This window comes from Austrofundulus limnaeus, unplaced genomic scaffold (assembly GCF_001266775.1).
Source record: "Austrofundulus limnaeus strain Quisiro unplaced genomic scaffold, Austrofundulus_limnaeus-1.0 Scaffold229, whole genome shotgun sequence".
NCBI classification, from domain to species: Eukaryota; Metazoa; Chordata; class Actinopteri; order Cyprinodontiformes; family Rivulidae; genus Austrofundulus; species Austrofundulus limnaeus.
The window spans coordinates 456,971-476,583 of record NW_013952631.1 but is presented as its reverse complement, the minus strand read 5'-3'; the positions used below and the strand labels follow the sequence as shown (position 1 = coordinate 476,583).

Below are 19,613 nucleotides of genomic sequence, written 5' to 3'. Positions count from 1 at the left end.
CCAGTCAGGATAACCACACTGCTCCAGGGCCTGTCGTGTGTGTGAAATCACACACACGACAAACCTGGTTTTACAAACCCAGGAGCCAGGGAGAAAGAGAAATCACACACACGACAGTGAGCAGCACTGTAGCCAACATCATAAATTTTTTTAAAGTTTTTGAATGAGAACCCATAAATGCTTGTATATCTGTTTTTTAGAAGAATTGTCAGCTTTATGCATTTTTTATACATGACACAGGTTTTTTTTTTTTTTTTGTGGCATTTTGAGAAATATTCAGTTACTATTTGTATTTGGACATGAAAAGTCACCCAACTCTGTTTGAGGAAATGTGAATTGCTTCCTAAACAAATACTGCATCAATGCTGTGGATGTCTTTTGATGTGGTCTTACCAGAAAAAGTTGATAAAATCTGCAGACAAAAGTACACATAGGTATGATTTTGCACAAACTATTGACTAAACTGAAAGAATTGGCCTGGGGATTAGGCCGATCCAGTGATTATGCTGAGTGTCTGCTGTGTAATAGCTTTTCCAAATCTTACTCAGACCACATCCTCTAACAATGTGATGCACTGTGAAAGGACAAGAGGGGATTTTTGTTCCTGCAGTGCCTCCAGATGCAGTTTTGTGGAGTGAATCACAGCTTTACATCTTGAACTGTTATTTATTGGTATGTAAGTCCATCTTCAGCCCCCTTTCAGGAGCAGAATAGTTTGAAAATGAGGATTTTATTGTTCAGTAAAAGACAAAAAAAGCATGCAGTTTTTTTTAATGTGTGCACAGTGTATTGTATTCTTCTTGTTTTTCCTGCCTGAGGCAAAGTGGGCTCTTCTACAGACTGACTGTCTTCTGTTAAAAGATGATTTGAAGCTGGGTGTGACCTTTGGGGTCCTTTAAGCTAAAAGGCCAAGTGGAAGATCTGTTGTCATGATCACATAATGTGGCATGAAGACCTCTTTCTTGACCTGTGACACAGATTTTATTCCTATCATTGCTTACCACAAAGGTGTCTTTCATGATAAATAGAATGCTATTTAGAGATTTATTTATTCTTTGTACATATATTTTATCTTTATGAACATAAAGATATACAGCGTGTGGCAATAGCATTAGTTTGCAACGTTTTGGGAGCACAGCAGGGACTTTGCACCTTAGTTATCTTCTTATAAAGCTGAACTGTATCTGTGGAAAACAGTTATGCCGCAGTGATGCCCAGGAGTTATGCAACACTTCCGTAAAAGCTACCCAATTATTTCTGAAAAGGAAGCCTCATTTGCAGAACTTCATTATAACTCATGACAAAGCTCAGTGCTCATTCCAGTTTCTGCAACACACACAGGAAAAAAAAGAAATACAAAAACTAAAGTGTAATGACCACATTTCGCTGAAAACGCAAAATCACATTTTGTAGTGAAATGCCACCTCATTCGCTGTCTTCTGCTCTCTCATTTCTGTTAAAAATGACCTGAAATCAAACGTGCTTTGAAGTTAACCCACAATTCAGTGTGTGAGAGAGAGAGAGAGAGAGAGAGAGAGAGAGAGAGAGAGAGAGAGAGAGAGAGAGAGAGAGAGAGAGAGAGAGAGAGAGAGAGAGAGACACAGACGAGAGACGAGGAGGCACACAGAGTGAGTGAAGAGGATGAAGTTTACTGTCCCGGCTAATGGGAGCTGACAAACTCTGGGGCATGAAATTACTTTTACTGATCCTGATGATAGCACCCTTTTCCCATTCAAAACAGCCCTTCACCTCTAAGACAGCCTAAATAGGCACAGTGAAGATAAGCTCCATAAAGTTAATGACGACTGAGAGTTTTTCAAACTGCAAAGTTTACAGTAACACACTTTGGACAAAGCTTTAATATTCAAGTAAATGATAGGCTAATCTCTAAAAAATTACAAAGTGATGAAACTTCCTTACAACATTTTAGGATGGACATGGGAGTTTGTTTTTGTTTGTTTGTTTGTTTGTTTACTCTATTTTACGTGGAGAAAACATGAAATGAACCAGTCAATGAGCCCCAAGAAGTTTTATCTTCCAGATAATTGTTTTACACAGAGCTCAGACTTTAATTAGATTGCCAGGGCTACACTTTGCTCACAGTCATTGTTAGAAAAGGTCACAAAATACAAGTTTCAAAGCTTTTTAAATTATCTCCCCAACAATCAGCAGCCATTACTCTTTCTGAGCAGCAAATTAAAAGTTTGAATTATTGATGCCTATAAGAAAAGGCTGAGAGGAGCAGTTTTCTCAGTTCACACTGGTATTTGGAAATTACAAAGGAACAATAGAGTTCAAACTGAGGTCTGGAAGACAAGAAAACTTGGTTTTAGAAAACTACGTGAAGGATCTCTAGTAAAGCAAATAAGCACACTGTGTGATGGAGGGGAAAAATCTTTCAGGAAGGTTTCGGCATACCTGCTGTTCAGCTACAACTGGATCCAAGTGACATTTACTAAAGAGGCGTTAAGAAATATTTCCTTTTAGTTCCACCACAAAAACGCATTATCAGAAGTTTAGAAAGAAACATGTTATCAAGAGCAAGAACTGCTTGTGCTTAATGGAAGTTTCTTGCAATTCTCGCAATAACAGCATTGTAAGAGTTAGACAGTTGGACACGACATCCTCCCCTGTTTAACAACAGGCATTTTCTCCTCGCAATGATGGCTTCCTTTATTCCTCTCTCATACTAATGTTCCTATCAAAGATGAGAACATTATCCCTGAATGAGAGACCGCTGGACTGTAGGTAAACTGCAGAGTCCTAGCCTGATGATGTTTCTCTTCTGTGTTGGCCCATTCTTTTGAAAAGTGGCTGCTTTATTTCCCCAATATAACTGGTCACAGTCCTCCTGGCACTTAACAGCATACACAACATTACTCTGTCTGTGCCAGGGGACCGGATCATTGGGGGGAACCTGTCTTTGCCGTAAGGTGTTTTGTGGTTTGAAAGCCATTGGACGTCATGTTTAGAGAATAAATGTCTGTTTCTCTGAAAGTCCTACAATATATTGAATGACATCTAGTCTGGTTTTGGGGTCCTGCTTTTCACCCGATGGGCAGCTGGAGTCCTTTTGGGTTTCTTGTCTTCTTTTAAACTTTAACATTATTTTTCATTTACGTTCGCCTTCGTCTCAGATGTAAACAGCATCATTTGAGTTATTGTGAGAGCGATGTCTCTTATTCAAAGAGGCAATTACCCATGATGCCTAGCGACCCCATAAGTAGGCTCCCTAGCCTGGCCTCCTTCACTTTCCGTTTGAGAGAGGAGAGCGAGAGGTAAGTATTATTGTCACGGCACCACGCAGTGGTGGATTTGATATGTGATTGAGACGCTGTCTCTTTCTTTTACAGTGACGTTTGGTGGCGATTCATTGATATTGGTGGAGACGTAGTCTTGACATGAGTGATGATGAGTGTGAAGCCGGCCCGTCTCGGACTCGAGCAGATGTGCTTGATCTGTTTGGATCAGATTCGGACAATGGAGGTAGTTTTTGGGGCTTTTCACCTTTTTGAACTCAGAGTGAGTGTACTCTTGTGTCTGGTCAGATTGACTGACCGAAACATCAGGTTTCCAGTGGTCCGCAACCTGTGGCGCAGGCAAAGAAAGCTAAGCTAAGTCTTGGTAAAAGAGGGAGCCGTGTTAGCTCCGAACTACTTCTGGCGACGTCAGCTGGTTCGGCACAACAGTGATGTTGTTAACGTGCAACACAAGGCTGATCTGAATATAAGTGAGTTGAAATCACAGCTTGGACTTAATCAGCTGATGTCTCAGCTCTCGTCGTTGACAAGCGCGGTTGCTACTTTGGCATGAAATTCTCAGACTAGAAGTTCTGTTAGAGGACCTGTGACCAGGGAGTTCAATACAGAGGATTTGTCTAATTTAATTGATCCAGCCTATAATGATGATAGCTGGGAGGTGCCAGACACTGCAAGTGCAGGCGAGCAGGATGGCTCTCAGGCTCCATCTTATTTTGATTCCTCAGCGTTTGCTGAGAATCTGGATGGAGATCCAGAGGAGGTGTGGAGTATTCCACAGGCTGACTCAGGTGAAAACTGGACCTGCTATAGTTAATAATTTAGCCTCTATTGTGGATTTGGGATGTATAAAAAGAATAAGTGAGGACTCGGTGAAGAGTCTTACTGATAAATACCCTCATCCCAATAATTGCAATTTTCTTTTGGCACCCAAAGTTAATGAGGAAATTTGGACGCAGCTGCATAAAAGGGTCCAGCAGTCTGATTTGGATTTTCAGAAATGACAGCAGACATTGGCCGCTGGGATGGTTTCTGTACTGCGTTTGGCCTCACTCATGGCTTATCTGCCGGTGGCGCAGAGAGTTCAATGCAAGATGTTGTTGTCTGATGCTATTAGCCTGTTAGGGCATACTATGCACTCATTGTCGGTGAGACGACGTTATTTAATCCGGCCAAGATTACAAGGAAAATACACCTCTTTGTGTTCCATTGACATGCCAATTTCAGCTAAATTGTTTGGTGATGACTTGGTCAAGCGGATCAAAGAGATAAATGAACTGGCTAAGATGTCTGTTGGTTATCCTCACTTGGGCATTCCTGGGAGGTACAACAGCAGCAAGTATAATGCTTTCCAGACTGCTAGAGGAAGTGTGAGAGACCGGCGCAGGATTTGGCGGGGACCGTACTCCTGACGAGGGTCCCAGAGAGGAGCCTACACCAGCTTCAAGACGGGAGACACCATGGATCAGAGGGGACAGGCTGGCAAACCCCCTGAGCGTGATTGACAAACAGGTCAGTGGACCACACACATGACTGCTGGTAAACTAGCCTATTGCATAAGAGAATGGGAAAGCATTACAGCAGATCAGTGGGTTTTGAGCTCTGTTTTGGGCTATAAAATAGACTTTGTCACTGAAACACTTCAGCTGTCAATACCATCAGAAATTCAGTTTTCAGAGTATGAGTCAGATCTGCTTGATATGGAGATTCAGAACATGATAGCCAAAGGTGCTGTTAGGATAGTGGAACCTGTTTCAGGCCAGTTCATCTCTAATATTTTTGTTCGACCAAAAAAGAATGGTAAACTCAGACCTATTCTAAATCTGAAGGGGCTGAATAAATTTGTTAGATATGAGCATTTCAAGATTGAGCTGTTTTCACAACTATTAGACATTATCCAAGAGAATGGTTATATCACATCTCTGGATTTACGTGATGCATATTTTAGCATTCCGATTCATGCAGACTTCAGAAAATACCTCAGATTTTATTGGAGGGACATTCTGCATGAACATCAGGTGTTACCATTTGGCATTAGCTCAGCACCTCGGGTGTTTACAAAAATAATTAAAGCAGTGTTTGCTTGGTTCAGACAACAAGGCATCCGTTGCACTTTTTATATTGATGATTCATTGATCATGAATCAGGTGTTATCGCAGAGTGTTGCCCAGACTCAGCTTATGGTTACAAAGTTGGAAAAGCTAGGATTTGAAATCAATTTTGAGAAGTCTGTTCAGGTTCCCACTAATAAGATAGTGTTTTTTGGTTTTGTTATTAACTCTGTAACATTCAGAGTGTACTGTATCTGGCTTACAAACGGATAGATGCCGTTTTGACAGAGGCTCACGTCATACTTACAGCAGACAAGATTACAATAAGGCTGCTTGCCAGATTTATTGGTATGATTATCCACACATTCACAGCAGTGCCACCTGGTCCATTACACTACAGACGTATGGAGCGGGAGAAAATTCAGGCTCTGGCTTTAGGTAATGATTTTGATATGATTATTAGTTTGTCATCCTCTACTGTGGCTGAGGTCAACTGGTGGGTGAATAACATAAAGGTTCACAATGTCAAATTAATCCGACAAGCAGATATTTCAGCCTGGATTCAGACAGATGCCAGCATGGAAGGCTGGGGTGGTGTGTTTGATAACAATAAAACAGGTGGGCGTTGGTTTGCATCAGAGTCCCACAAACACATTAATTTTCTGGAATTGTTCAGTGTGTTTCTCTGTCTTAAGGCTTTTTTCAGTCAATCTTGTGATATTCATGTATGCATTCAATCTGACAGTACAGCTGCAGTGGCTTATGTTAATGACATGGGGGGCATGGCCTCAGAAGAGTTGGATAACCTGGCTGCACAAATCTGGAATTGGTGCATGGACAGAAACATTTTTATTACCGCACAGCATGTGCCTGGGAAACATAACTCAGTGGCAGACACACTATCTAGAGTGTTTTCAGATGGTTCAGATTGGAAACCAAAACCTGAGATATTTTCTAGAATTTGTTGTCGTTTTTTTGTCCCAGACATAGGTTTGTTTGCTAATAGGCACAATTCTCAACTTGATAAATTTGTGTCTTGGAGGTTTGAACCTGGGGCCTGTGCATGTGATGCTTTCTCCATTTCCTGGACAAATCATCAGCCATACATCTTTCCACCTTTCTGTATGTTAAGTAGGGTGTTGATGAAAATCCGGAGGGATAGAGTTCTAAGAGCTATTATTATTGCTCCATTATGGAGAACAGCATCTTGGTTCCCTTTGTTGATTGATGCTCATTGATTTTCCTGTTAGGCTTCCACGTCACAACGATCTCCTGGTGGCTTCACACGACCCGACCCAGTTCCACCCACTTCGGAGATGGCTGATAATCGCCGCCTGCAAAGTATCAGGAGTGCCCTCAAACATCAGGGACTTCAGGACTCAGTCATTGATATCTGTTCCAGCTGGCGACCAGGAACTCAGAAGCAGTATTTGTATGCGTGGCGCAAATTCCTTGTTTGGACTATTGGATGATCATGCTGTGCCAGTGAAGCGACTGAAACCACAGTGATTGCATACTTGGACTTTCTTAAAGAGAGTGGGAGCTCATACACAGTGATTAACACTCATAAATCATGCATACTTCAGACTTTACATGTTTTAGGTGCTACTTGGGTCTTGAATCCTAGGTGGTTGCCCAGGTACATGAAAGGACTATATCATTTATGGCCACCGAGGCCTCGTTACACTCGGACATGGGATGTCAGTAGTATTTTGACTTATTTATCTTCGTTTCCTCATCAAAGTTTAAGTTTGAAAGATTTGACATTGAAGCTTACAGCATTGCTGGCATTGGTCACAGCAGCGAGAGCTCAGACACTGGTATCGTTAGATTTAAGTTATCTGCGAGTAGCAGACGATCACTCTAAAGTGAATTTTTTAATTTATGAACTCACTAAAACAAGTAAGTTGGGCAAACCGATTCAGGAGATTCTTCTGGAGAGATACTCTAAACCAGAAATTTGTGTATTGGACACATTGTTTGAATATACTGTATTTGTCGCACTTGGGAGCTAAGGATGTCAAGTAGATTGTTGATTTCATACAAGACTTTTTCTGCGGTGTCTACATGCACTATAGCCAGATGGCTACGGACAGTGCTCGTTAATGCAGGAATTGATGTGACTGTTTTTAAACCCCACTCTTACAGAGGAGCTTCTGTTTCAGCAGCATTTAACAGTGGCGTTTCACTGAAACAGATTTTTACGGACCGCAGATTTGACTTCAGCTAATACGTTTAAAAAGTTTTACTACCGAGAGTCCGGGGAAGGGACTAAGTTCTCGGACAGAATTTTGAGTTGTCATTTCAGATGATCTGCATTTTTCTTTCTTAACATAAATTTTGTTGGAATGCATCTCCATTGAGGTTATGTGGTTGAATCCTGTGGAATAGTCCACACAAGCAGTGTGATTGTCATCAGCTTTGAACATGCTGTTTACGTCTCTGAGACGAAGGCGAACGTAAATGAAAAATAATGCTCCCTCATCCCAGCAGATGTGCAGGATGAGGGACATTATTTGAATTGTAGTGAGCCTGAGGCTCAGAGAACACCCACCACTTTTTTAGTTAGATTTAGGGGTTTGCTGAGACCCTCCCTTTTTTAAAACTTTGATGACAATCACACGTGACGATGAAAAGTGAAGGAGGCCAGGCTAGGGAGCCTACTTATGGGGTCGCTAGGCATCATGGGTAATTGCATCTTTGAATAAGAGACCTCGCTCTCACAATAACTCAAATGATGCTGTTTACATCTCTGAGCCTCAGGCTCACTACAATTCAAATAATGTCCCTCGTCCTGCACATCTGCTGGGATGAGGGAGCGTTTTCTTTGCAAAAAATAGAAACAAAGAGCATTAGCTATTAGACTTTAAAGGGCCTTCATCCTCTGCCACAGTAAATACAGAGTTCTCTATCAAGAGATGCCGTCAGAAGGAAATTATTGAGTGTTTGTGGAAGCCAGAATTCAAAGTTGGAATTCCTCTCTGTCTGATAGAAATCTAACCTCAAAGGGGTTAAACATCCATCAGAAAGCTACATTTTGACAGGAATGTACCCCCTGTAGATATTTATCCAGTGACACATGACAAATAACAGTTTGAGAAGCATTAGTCCTCTAAATCCTTAGAAATGGAAGTAACCTTTGCCTCACGCCACGCAGCGTTCTTGACAGACGGCTTCAGCTGGAGATTTCTGTATGCAAAGCTCATGGTAGTTTGTGTTAAGTAGCTCATTGTTTCTAATTTCACTTCTTGTTCAAATATGCTTTGGCCTTCAAAAAGCACCTATTGTGTGATGATGTGGCAGTGGTCCAGGGAATGGAAACATGACTAAAAGTGTCTTTAAATGAGACAAAAGTCTACCAGAGCAGCATCTCTGGCCTGCTACCGTCTATATGAAGAAAACTAGTTTGGTCATGATGCTTGAGGAGGGAAAAAAAGGCAGATGTAAGCCCTTTCTCCTTTAAAATAAAGCATATAACACACTCTTTCTTAACTGGGGAAAAAACAGACTTTTCACAGGCTGTGAAATGTTACAGCATTCTGCTCCCACCTCACAAGACCACTACGCATAGGCTTGTAATGTTACATGCCTCAGCACAGGGTGTCAAACAAACCAGTGTTTCTGTGAAACTGGCCTCCAGCTATCCGCACAAAGAGCCCATAACTGGACTAGGACCAGTGCCTTAATTGACACCAAGTTCAGAAAACAAAAAAGCCTCACACAGGGCGAGTTAGTGATAAGAAAACTGCTTAGTTGTTTTGTTTCCAGCTGGGTTAGTCTGGTTCCCACTGCAGTAAGTCACTTTGAAATCTCCATCAGGAGCTTTTTCAGCCTAAGCTTTTCCTCCCTCCTTCCTTTTTTTTTCTTCTGTCCTTCATCTTTGTCTTTGCTAGAAAAGCTGCTGGTGCATGTTGATGTGCCTTGTGACAAAGCTGAGCCCTCCTTGTATGATTTTCTAATCAGCCAGCTGGACTGTGAGGTCTGGCTCTCACTAAAACAAATATTGTGTTACCTAACTTAGAGGTCGGTCGAAAATTAATCAGACTATTTTATCAGAGACAAATCACTTCTTCAAACTCACATCACACAAAGATGATGGTGTGCAAATAAGTTAATAAAATTTTTATACTCACGTTTTAGATACATTATTAAATATTTAGTTTCCTTATAGTCATGATCATCTTTACATTTTCTCCAAACATGTTGCTATTTTTGTTTGTCGTCGCCGAGGCGGGGGACAGAAATGCGTCTGTCCAACCATTATAATTTCAGAAAGCTGTAACTTTCACATAGAAAGGCTAAAACACACTAAACTGGGTATGAGTCATCCATGTTGCATGCCCGACCATACCACGTGGTCATATGGCATCATCAAAGCCCCGCCTCCTCACAAAAAGAAGTGACTTTTTTTTGGATCGAAAAGTTCCATCTCATGTTCTTGACCTAATCAGCAACAAACTGTGTCAGAATACAGATAAGAACTTGAGCAGTTAGACAAAAAGCAGAATTGTAATATTTCACTGTTTTATTTAAACTGAATGATATAATAGATTAAATGAAACATAACCTATAAATATAAAATTAATATAAAACCATAAATTTGAAATGTTAGCTTTATACCATTATTTGGTTCTACCATTTTGAAAATGTCAGTATGTAGCAACAAACAGCTCAGAGACTGCTGTGAGAAGGGTTGTTATAATAAATCTGTGACTGTCTGCAGCCTTTTAGCTTTGTCTGACTCTTATCTAACGATGAACTATTGTTCCCAATGCCTCCTCTCTTTGGAAATCTGCTTGGTGAAGTTTTTCACAAAGGATCTGCTTTCAGTGTTCATTTGATGTTCCCCCCAGTTACAGATTACCATTTGTCGTTTCATTTTCCCCCTTGATGTTTGGATTAAAGAGAGATTTTTGCAGTCCATATCAGGTAATTTTGGGCTGTATATTCTCTATTTTGGCTGCATCTGTGCTACCATGTGCTGGAGAAATGAACCTCTCACCCCCCTTCTTTCACTCAATGTGTGTAAATCCGTGTAACATACGCTGTCTGTTATACCTACTTTATTTTTGTCTACACAGATTCAAAGCAAGATTGGGCTCTCGCTCAAATCTCCTCATACACCCAGTCACATTGCTGGGTCCCAAGACACTTGGGGGGCCTTGCAGCTCCCACCGCACCCCATTTCCTATACCCCCCACTCCCCCTCGCCCAGTCGGGCTTCTTTAATGAGGATTGGCCCCGGGGTGTTTGATCCTGCTGCCAGCTCTCAGCCCTGCGGCCCCTCAGTCTCATGCCTATTCAACAATCCCCACAGCCTCTACAGTTACTCCCCCCACCGCCTTGGGTACAATATGGATTCAAAGCAAAAACACTCCTGGGTGGTTGTTTGGTTTCAAAGCTGAAAATCTGGAGAAGAGGAAGAAAACACAACAATTTAGCCGTTTGTTTGACTTTCAGGCAGCTCTTCAACTGTACACTTATTTCTTATTTTCATTTTTTTTAATATCTTCCAAAAAATACTACTGCTACAATTTTACAAAATTAGGTTCCAAGTACCAATTATTTGGGTTTTCTGACCACAGTTGTGGTATAAAAGATAATTCACTGCGTGTAAATAGATACTCTAAAGTACTTCTTCTGTTGTGTTCGTAGGATGGAGGTTTGCTGATGAACAACCCAACAGCACTTGCGATCCATGAGTGTAAGTGTTTGTGGCCCAACACACCCCTGGAGTGTGTGGTCTCGCTTGGAACGGGCCGCATTGAAACTGCTGGCAAGAACAGCGCCACATATACCAGCCTCAGGACCAAACTTACCAACGTCATCAGCAGCGCCACAGATACAGAGGGTAAGGGCAACATACTTAAAGGGATGCGTCACACATTTTAAAGCATGATTCTGTGTAAAAATCATCAGTAACTATAAAATAGCTCTTTGAGAACTAGTTCAAGTGTGGCTGAAACCAAACTGGAGCGCAAAAATCTCTTTTAGCAGCTAGCTGTAGCACTTCCAATGCACCCTGAATGCTGCAGGAGTTTCAAAATATTTCTTCTGGCATAATCATGTGACACAAACCTGAAAGAGGTGTTAAGCTCTGTAAAGGATCATTGGCATGAACTACTATGAAAATATGGAAATCAAAGTTTTAAGACGGCAGGAAACCACTTCAGTCTTAGTTATGTTTGAAACTAGTCACTAGATTGACATTCTTGTAAAATAAACTGTTTTCAAGCTGAAGTCATTCAAAGAGATATGTACAACAGATAAGGTATTGATTGTTTCAAGCACTTTAAAATCTCTGATTTATTCTTTAAAAAACACAGTATTCTGTAAAGCTGAACTTTGCTGAATTGAAAATGATAGAATACTGATCAGTTTACTCATTTTCAGGACAACAGTTGGTACTTATGTCAGTTTGTTAGTTTTACGATACTGATTTAGTAAAAAATACTAGTGTACCGATACCAGCATTTTTACAAGTATTTGTACTTGTACAAAAAGTAGTGATTCTCAGGAATGATACCAATACAAGTATCAATACTGGGATGTTGGTTTTAATGCTTCATTTACATTTAAAAGAAAAGTTAATCAATTCCATGTTTAAGAAATTTATACAAGTTGAAAGAAAATCATATTTTTATTTTTTTTAATGTTGCAACAATAAATATTTTTATTTTTCCAGTGTTTAATCAGGCATATACCATATGCTGCATATTTGATTTGAAACAGTCAGAGTAAGGAAAGAGAGACACTTTGTTCTAAATAAAATAAATGTTTTTAAAGTCATTGTGCAATGTTTAAGTTCTAACTCAGCAAGTACTCTATCAGCAAGTTCCCAAACTAATGCTTTTGTACACAGTTTGAGGGAAAACTGGTATCAGGACACCCCTGGTAATAATTATTTTGAGGGCCTTTTTAATAGCCTACATATTCATTAAAGACAAAAACATAAAATATAAGGTTAATTTAGCTATTATTAGCTGGTGTGACTTTAACAGTTTTTATTTACAAAGTTTCAATATGCTGAGTATGTTTAATTTCCCTAAACTTTAACTAGAACCTAGGTGTACAAAACGTCATACTCCTGTACATATTTTGTGTAGGAGAATTAGATATTTGTAGTTCCAGTGCAGAAATGATCACTTTTTGTTGACTTGGTCCAGCTTTCATCTCGCTGTGGCCTGTGTGGAAGCAACTTTTCCCTCTCCTTATCACCTCTCAACACGGGCCCTTTCTGCTGTGCCTGAATTTGTCTTGGCCCCCTCCTGTGGTGCAGCGTGTGACCCAGTTGTCTCTTGCTTATTTTTTTGCCTCCTGTCCTGTATGTGGAATTAAGACCTCCCCAGCTTTCCACAGATGCTTTTATGTTTCGAAGCAGCAGATAAGTCGGAGTGTTTTATCAGAAAAGAATTCCCCTCTGTGTTCAGAAGCCTCCTGCTTTGTCTTAGGAGAATCAGTGGAGCTCAGTTTCTTGTTTTGAAGAGATAAGGCTGAAATAGGAGTTTAGATGCAATCATAGCTCCTAATTTCAACCAAATGGACAGGGAAACACTGTTTCTGAGTCCGGTGTAACATTACAGTGGATGTTAAAAACAAGTCTTAGAAAAATGACCTTGGGTTAGCTCTCTCATGAGGTGGCTGTGTGTTCCCAAACTTACAAATTCTATGTGACAGTCCTGAAATGCTACTAAGGTAACCTATTTGTTTACAAATTAGGATGCTAAGTGTGTCCTGGGGTTAGTTTGAGTGGACAAACAGTGGGTGTTTTGTGAGCAAAAGGGTCTTTCTTTATCTTTAAGGCTCCATGTCTGGCTGCTGAAGGCTCAAATCTGTAACATTGCTTCCTTTTTTGTATAGTTGCAGACAATGCAAAGACATGCTTGGTTATGTATAAAAAAAACATGCCAATTCATACTTTGTAACATTTTTTTCCTAATGGAAAGTACTTGATTGGCACTCATCTTGTAACCTGATGCATGCACCTCATGGTTAATTTCACAAAGCTGTCTAGTAAAATTTGCACTGAAACAGCTGGAAAATTTCAGTCAAACCTTTACTTATAAACAGAGGTACACATTTGTGGTGCACATGCACGATCAAAAAAAAAAAAAAAAGCACACCAGATGGAATGTCATAAAGCTCACTTGCATAGCTAAGATTGTACCTGACGTGAAAACAGCTAGCAGGGCTCAAGAATGCAACCAGTTTGGTCATTTTTTTAATCATTTGATCATTTCAAGTCTAGAACAAGTTACTTATACTTCTTTAGAGCACAGATACAGAAGGCAGTTTCTCCAGATTCAGAAAAACAGTTTTGTAATGACTGACTTAACACTGTCTGCAGACCTGAATAACAGAGGTACAACAAATAATACAAACATTTTGTCAGTTGAAAGACCAATTTCCTGATTTACTGGTCCGAATCATGTGTGGTCCAGTCCTCAGATATGGTCGTGAGATGTGGCTCATGACTGAAAGGATGAGATCCTGGAATGAAAAACTGAAATGAGCTCCCTCAGTAGGATGGCTGGGCTCAGCCTAAAGCTTAGAGTAGAGCTGCTGCTCCTCTGCATGGAAATAAGTCAGTTGAGGTGGTGCGGATATCTTAATAGGATGCCTCTCCTGAGCGCCTCCCTCTGAAGATTTTTGGGGCACAACCTACTGGGAGGAGACCCTGATGAAAACCCAGAACTCGCCGGTAGGATTTTCTGTTTTCTCTGGACAGGGAACACCTCCAGGAGGATTTAGAGAGAAAGGCTTCTGGGTTTCTGTTCTGAACTTTTTACCCTTGTGACCTGACAATGGACATACATGGATGAATGGATTACTCTATTATGAGTCTGTTATTGCTACTATTAGTGATTCTGTTCAAGTCATATCAACAACCCAATGTCAGAGAAGCCAGTTGGTAAAATTCAATTCCTATTTAAAGCAAAACTGAAGCAGAAATAAATTGTTTTCAACTAGAAAAAAACCCCTTTTTGCTCTTCTTTATTCTTGCTTCAGTGTATAAAATACTCCCTAGGTCTGACGTTAATGAATCCAGAGCAGCAGCCATTTCAGTCCTGAGGTTTACCTGCCCGTAGCTGCTTCTGCAAAATACTGATAAGTCCAGACTAAAAGCTAAAATCCTACCAATTATTGTGATCAAAGGAGAACTTGGCTGCCTCACACTGCAGCCCGCTGCTTCTGACTGAAATTATCCACATTATCTCTCAAGACAATCTTGTCTTTTTATTAGGCTGATGCAAATGAAATATATTTTTACAGAGTCGAACTTTTAAAGCACATTTATTGGTTTTGACAGCATAATGGAAGTACATAAAACTTTGATTATTCCTTAGATAAAGTTCTAGAGTTCTAGGCCTTGGAGGTAGCCAGTTTTGATAATGTTCGACATTTAAACTCCTGACCTGCTGTGGGGCACAGTCAGAAAAACATGTCGACCTTTTGAATCCACCCTGAAAATTCCCGTTTGTTACCACCGCCTTTATGTGAGTTTGAATGCTGTTGAATTTCAAAGCATTCATCTGAGCTGAAAACAGTTCTGACAGACAAGTTGTATACATTTTTTTAAAACTTCAGACTTGCAGCCCTGAGCTCTTACTCAGTGACACATGAAAGGCTGTCACTGCATTGACAGACAGGATGGGACATTACATGACCTTTTCCCTCCTAACACACTAGCCCAATGTCGGCACATATTGGAACTATTAGGAAGTGTTTACAAGTTTGTTACGTGTGTGGCTTGGTTCTCACCTTTCTTTCTGTCCTCTAGAGGTTCACGCTATGCTCGACGCCTTCCTTCCCCCGGACACTTACTTCCGCTTCAACCCTTTCCTGAACGAAGACATCTCCCTGGATGAGAGTCGGCTGGAGAAGCTCAACCTGCTGCAGGCTGAGGGCGTCCGTTACCTGGAGAGGAATGAGGAAAAGCTCAGCAAAGTCGCTCGCATCCTCACTCAAGAAAAAAGCTCCATCCAGAGGGTGACAGAGTGGGTCAGGCTTAAAGCTGACATGTATAACGGTCTATCCTCCAAGCTATAAATCCAAGGAAAGTCCTGTTTTCTTGCCCAACTGCTTCCCCAGTTCCAATTGTACCCAAATATTTCACTTTACCCCATTTAATGTGTCAAAGTTAAGAATTTTTGACCAGTAGTTCTGAAACACAATGTGTAAATGCATCCAGCATGCAAAACACCTTCTTACTCCTCAACAACTCTTGGACCGATATTTGTAACATTAATGTGCCAACACGTTTGGCACTTCCTACAAAAGTATTTTTTTCTCTGCCAGCTACTTTGGCAAATAAAATATATCTAATTTTAGCCTACTTTCAAAAACCTCATTTTAAAAATGGCTTTTAATTTTGAAAACCTCCCAATATAGGAAATAATATCACCCGTGTTTGCAAAGACGTCCAGAGTAATTGTTCATATTTTGGGGCGTTGTGCTTCTTTAGTTTGTGGCTACAGTTTTTCCAAAACAAATTTTTTACTTGTTTCGAAAACAAAATCCTTGGAAAGGTGGCACTGTTTTAAAAATAGTCTTCATCCACACAAAAACACCTAAAATGACCCACAATGTTGTTGTAACTATGCCAGGCCTGCAAGTGGCGCTGTAACGCTGCCACATACAAACAAACAAAAAAGTATGGACCATAAAGCTTGCATGCTGGGTGCGCCATTCAAACATGACGAAAAGAAGAAGGCGTCGTCGACCTTGAATTTCATATTTGAATTATTGTGTTTTTACTGTTTCTTCAAAACACAAAGGTGGTGTTAGAAGATGTTCTTTAAATTTGAAACCTCATTAAGAAAAAAAAAAGAAATACAGTTTGGGGGCTTCTATAACACATGACTAAAATTATGTATAAAAAAACACATTTTAGAACAATAAAAAACATATTGCTATGTGAACTGCCTCAATTGACCCAACCCTTTTCACTCATTTCTTGTTTTAAAAGCTAAAAGGGAAAAAAGCTGCTGGTTCCTTGCTACTATGAGGCATATAGACAAGCTAAATCTGGTCTTACTGTGGAAAAAAAACAGTTTAAAACAATTAAATTTTCAACTACAGAAACTTTTTGAGGCAGTTACAACTTTTCACAACTTGCATTTTCTAAACATCAGCTTTTTGTTAATTAAAAGAAAAGACAGCTTATATTTATGTACTCATTCAAAATTATCTACAGTATGAAGTTTTTGTTTGTATTACTGAGTCAACCTTTAGCTATCTGTAAAACTAAAATGTTTTAAATATTTTCAAATTGTGTAATCCAGGTCACCTACAGCACATGTAACATTTCTCAGATTTGCTCATTTAATTATGCAGCTATGGGTAAATTGTATAATTTTTATTGAATTAATATTTATCTCTAGATGAGGACCCATCAGGTGTTACAGTATTACATGTAATTCTGATACGAATAGGAAACTAAAAATGTTTGAATCTCAAGTTTATTGAACAAGAATCAAACTAGAGTAGCTGTTATAATGTTGATTTATTGCTTTAGCTTATTTATTTTAATTTTTTACGTTAATTCTTTCCCCGAGTCTTCAGATTATCCTGTTTTTTCTTTTGATGCCTTTTTCTCAGAAACCTCTCTCACCTTTCCTGCTTTCCTTTAAGTTGCCACTCTCCTGTACTGTAATGTTTGTTGAAACGATGCAGGTCATATCTGAAGATTGTTTTAGCATTGATTTTTTTGTTGTTGTTGTTGAAGACTTGCCAAAAGAGTCTCCTATTTGCTGCTAAAACCTGCACTGCAGATGTCCGTTTCCAGGCCTAATCAGGTCAAGTAGACTGTAGAACCGACACCAAGATTTGCGAGTCACTCCCAGAGGGCCTGGAGTGGTGAAATGGCTACAGATACTGTATCTCATAGATTTATGTAATTTCACTCTTCCCCTGTTGGTCCTATGTAAAAAAAAAAAAGAGATTGTAATTAAAACACATCTGAACTATACAGCACCCTGACTTCTCTAATTATTTGAAGATAAGCTGATTAATATCCGAGTAAAGCTCCAGCTTCTTTGACAGTCTGAGGATATTAAGCAGGGTAAATATTAAGTTGACAACATGTACTCACAACTGTCTTAATTAACCCAACAAAGATTTCGACTGATAAACCTTCATGGCTCAGGATCCGAGGTGCTCGGCTTAATTAGATATTTCTAATTTGCAAAACAAAAACCGCATCATACGGTTAGAGAACCCACTAGTTCCTGTGAGTGTGCGTCTCTTTACTCAAATCTTATCTTGTAAAGGCAGGGCTGTGTTTGTCAGGGGAATGTAATTTCACTGCTCATCCCTGAGCTACCAGTCATAAAATCAGGGAAGGTGAGGCGAGTTGACTGCGAGGCTGTGCTCAGGCAGCTGGATAACGGCTCTAGCTTGTGATGAGTCACATTTCCCCCCAGCATAAACTCGTGCACCGACAGCTCCTCGCCGACTGCTTACAAACACACACACACGAAAACAGGGCTGGCTTAAGGAGGCAGAGGATGCAGGAAAAGGTGCTTGGGGTGGGGGTGTGGCAGGGAGAAACATCACAGAGTGCAAAACATTTATAAACATAGTTTTAACTGGAATTTAACAGCAGCACAGATAAATGCTTGGTGAAAATCAAAAAATTATATTTTTGAACTGAATTGATGTTTGCCTTTAGTGTTTTAGGAGTTTGTGATTGTATTCGAGTAACCAAAGTGAAGGAATGAGGCATTGCATTTACAGATGAGGGTGGTTCACAGATATTTCTTCTCTATTTTAGTTGCACAAATAGATTTTGTGCAAATACAAATAAATAAAAAGGGCTGCAGTAGTTTGGTGGTCAGTGCCGTAGTCTTGTGTTTTCAAGGCTACAGGTTTGAGCCCAGGTTGTCAGGAAGGGCATCCAGAAAAATTAAAAAAAATGTCCAATTTCTTTGTGGGAGTTGAACCACTGTGGCAACCCTCGAAAAGGGGAACAGCCAAAAGAAAACTAACAAATGCATTAAAATATTAAAACTACAAACAGTATCACACAGAGTAAGTACACCCCCAACTTTTGTTGCCAGACGTTTACACATTTATTGGTGTGTTGAGTTGTTTTGAGAGGACAGCAAATTTACACAGTTATACAAGATGTACACTATTGTATCAAAGTGCCAGGTATTCAGTGTTGTCCCATGAAAAGATTAACTAAAATGTTTTTTAAATGTAAGGGGTGTACTCACATTTGCGAGATACTGTACTGTCTACAATCCATTGCCTTCCCTGCTAGGGTTTTAAACCATCTTTCATGTTGTGTCATAGAGATGGGATGAATGGTTCTTTGAAGGGACCCGGAACCTGACGAGCCATTTGTTCCATCGAACAGTTCGATTTTTGAACAAGTTACGTCATCATGTACGCCGTATGACATCATCACGTCATGTGGGCGGTGCCATGTGTTTGTTAATCAAAATCACCCTCCCCCTTTTCCCTAGAGCTGCTCCAATCGTCTGCCTGTTTTTCATGAAAAAAAAAAAGATGGCAGAGCGATTGTTTCTGTGGTTAAAGATATTACATGGAGTAAAAAAAAACAACCTCGGTTTGAATAATAGACTTTAATGTTGACCAGAGTGATGAGGTTTAAGATGAGCCTAGATCTAAAATGGATTGCTGCCACCTTTAAATAATTTCAATTTCAAAAACATTGTACTGCAGTTCATACAAACACCACTAAATTCCGAATAACGACTCCATTTCTCCAAACATGTCATTCAGTAAGCTATCTCCAACAGGTAAGCTATTAACTATTCATAATCTTTCCGCAGAATCTCATTTTAAAAGAGCCCAACTAACCTTTTAATTATTCTGATCAGTTCAGTGCCCACTGGTTATTCAACTAGTAAATGCTGCCTGCACGCAATCTTAAAGAACTCTGAGTGTAATTACACCCCACACTGAGAGACGAAATGTATCCCCCTCTGATGTAAACAGATCTGACATGCGAGCTGGTTTTCCAGCAGTAATCACATCACTAATTTCATTTTCTTTCACACCTTTTGGCACAACCTCCAGACTGTAAACACAAATGTGTCCCTTTAGTTCTTTGTTTAATTGTGTATTAAGGATGTTCTCCCACCTTTGGTTTTTTTTTTTTTTTTTTTTTTTTTTTGCAACAACTGTTTATACTCAAGGTGGCAACTCCTCAATTACACCTCACGCTTAGCCGTAGCAAATAAACCCAGCTCATTAACACATAATTTGCTTTGGAGTGTTGATTTATAACAAAATGATATATTAAAAATTAACACCAAAATATTCATGATAGATA

The 19,613-nt window shown here is 39.8% G+C and overlaps 1 protein-coding gene across 1 annotated transcript in view; it reads left to right on the top strand.

Annotated features, from left to right (window-relative positions):
* The window catches only part of LOC106525483 (calcium-independent phospholipase A2-gamma), a gene marked incomplete at its 5' end in the record, with an annotated part of 36,145 nt that extends 18,866 nt beyond the window's left edge, over positions 1–17,279 (top strand). Inside the window, 2 exon segments of the mRNA XM_014019741.1 lie at positions 10,964–11,159; positions 15,090–17,279. Coding sequence (XP_013875195.1) covers positions 10,964–11,159; positions 15,090–15,358 — 465 coding nt within the window.
* Between the last annotated feature and the right edge of the window lie 2,334 nt (positions 17,280–19,613).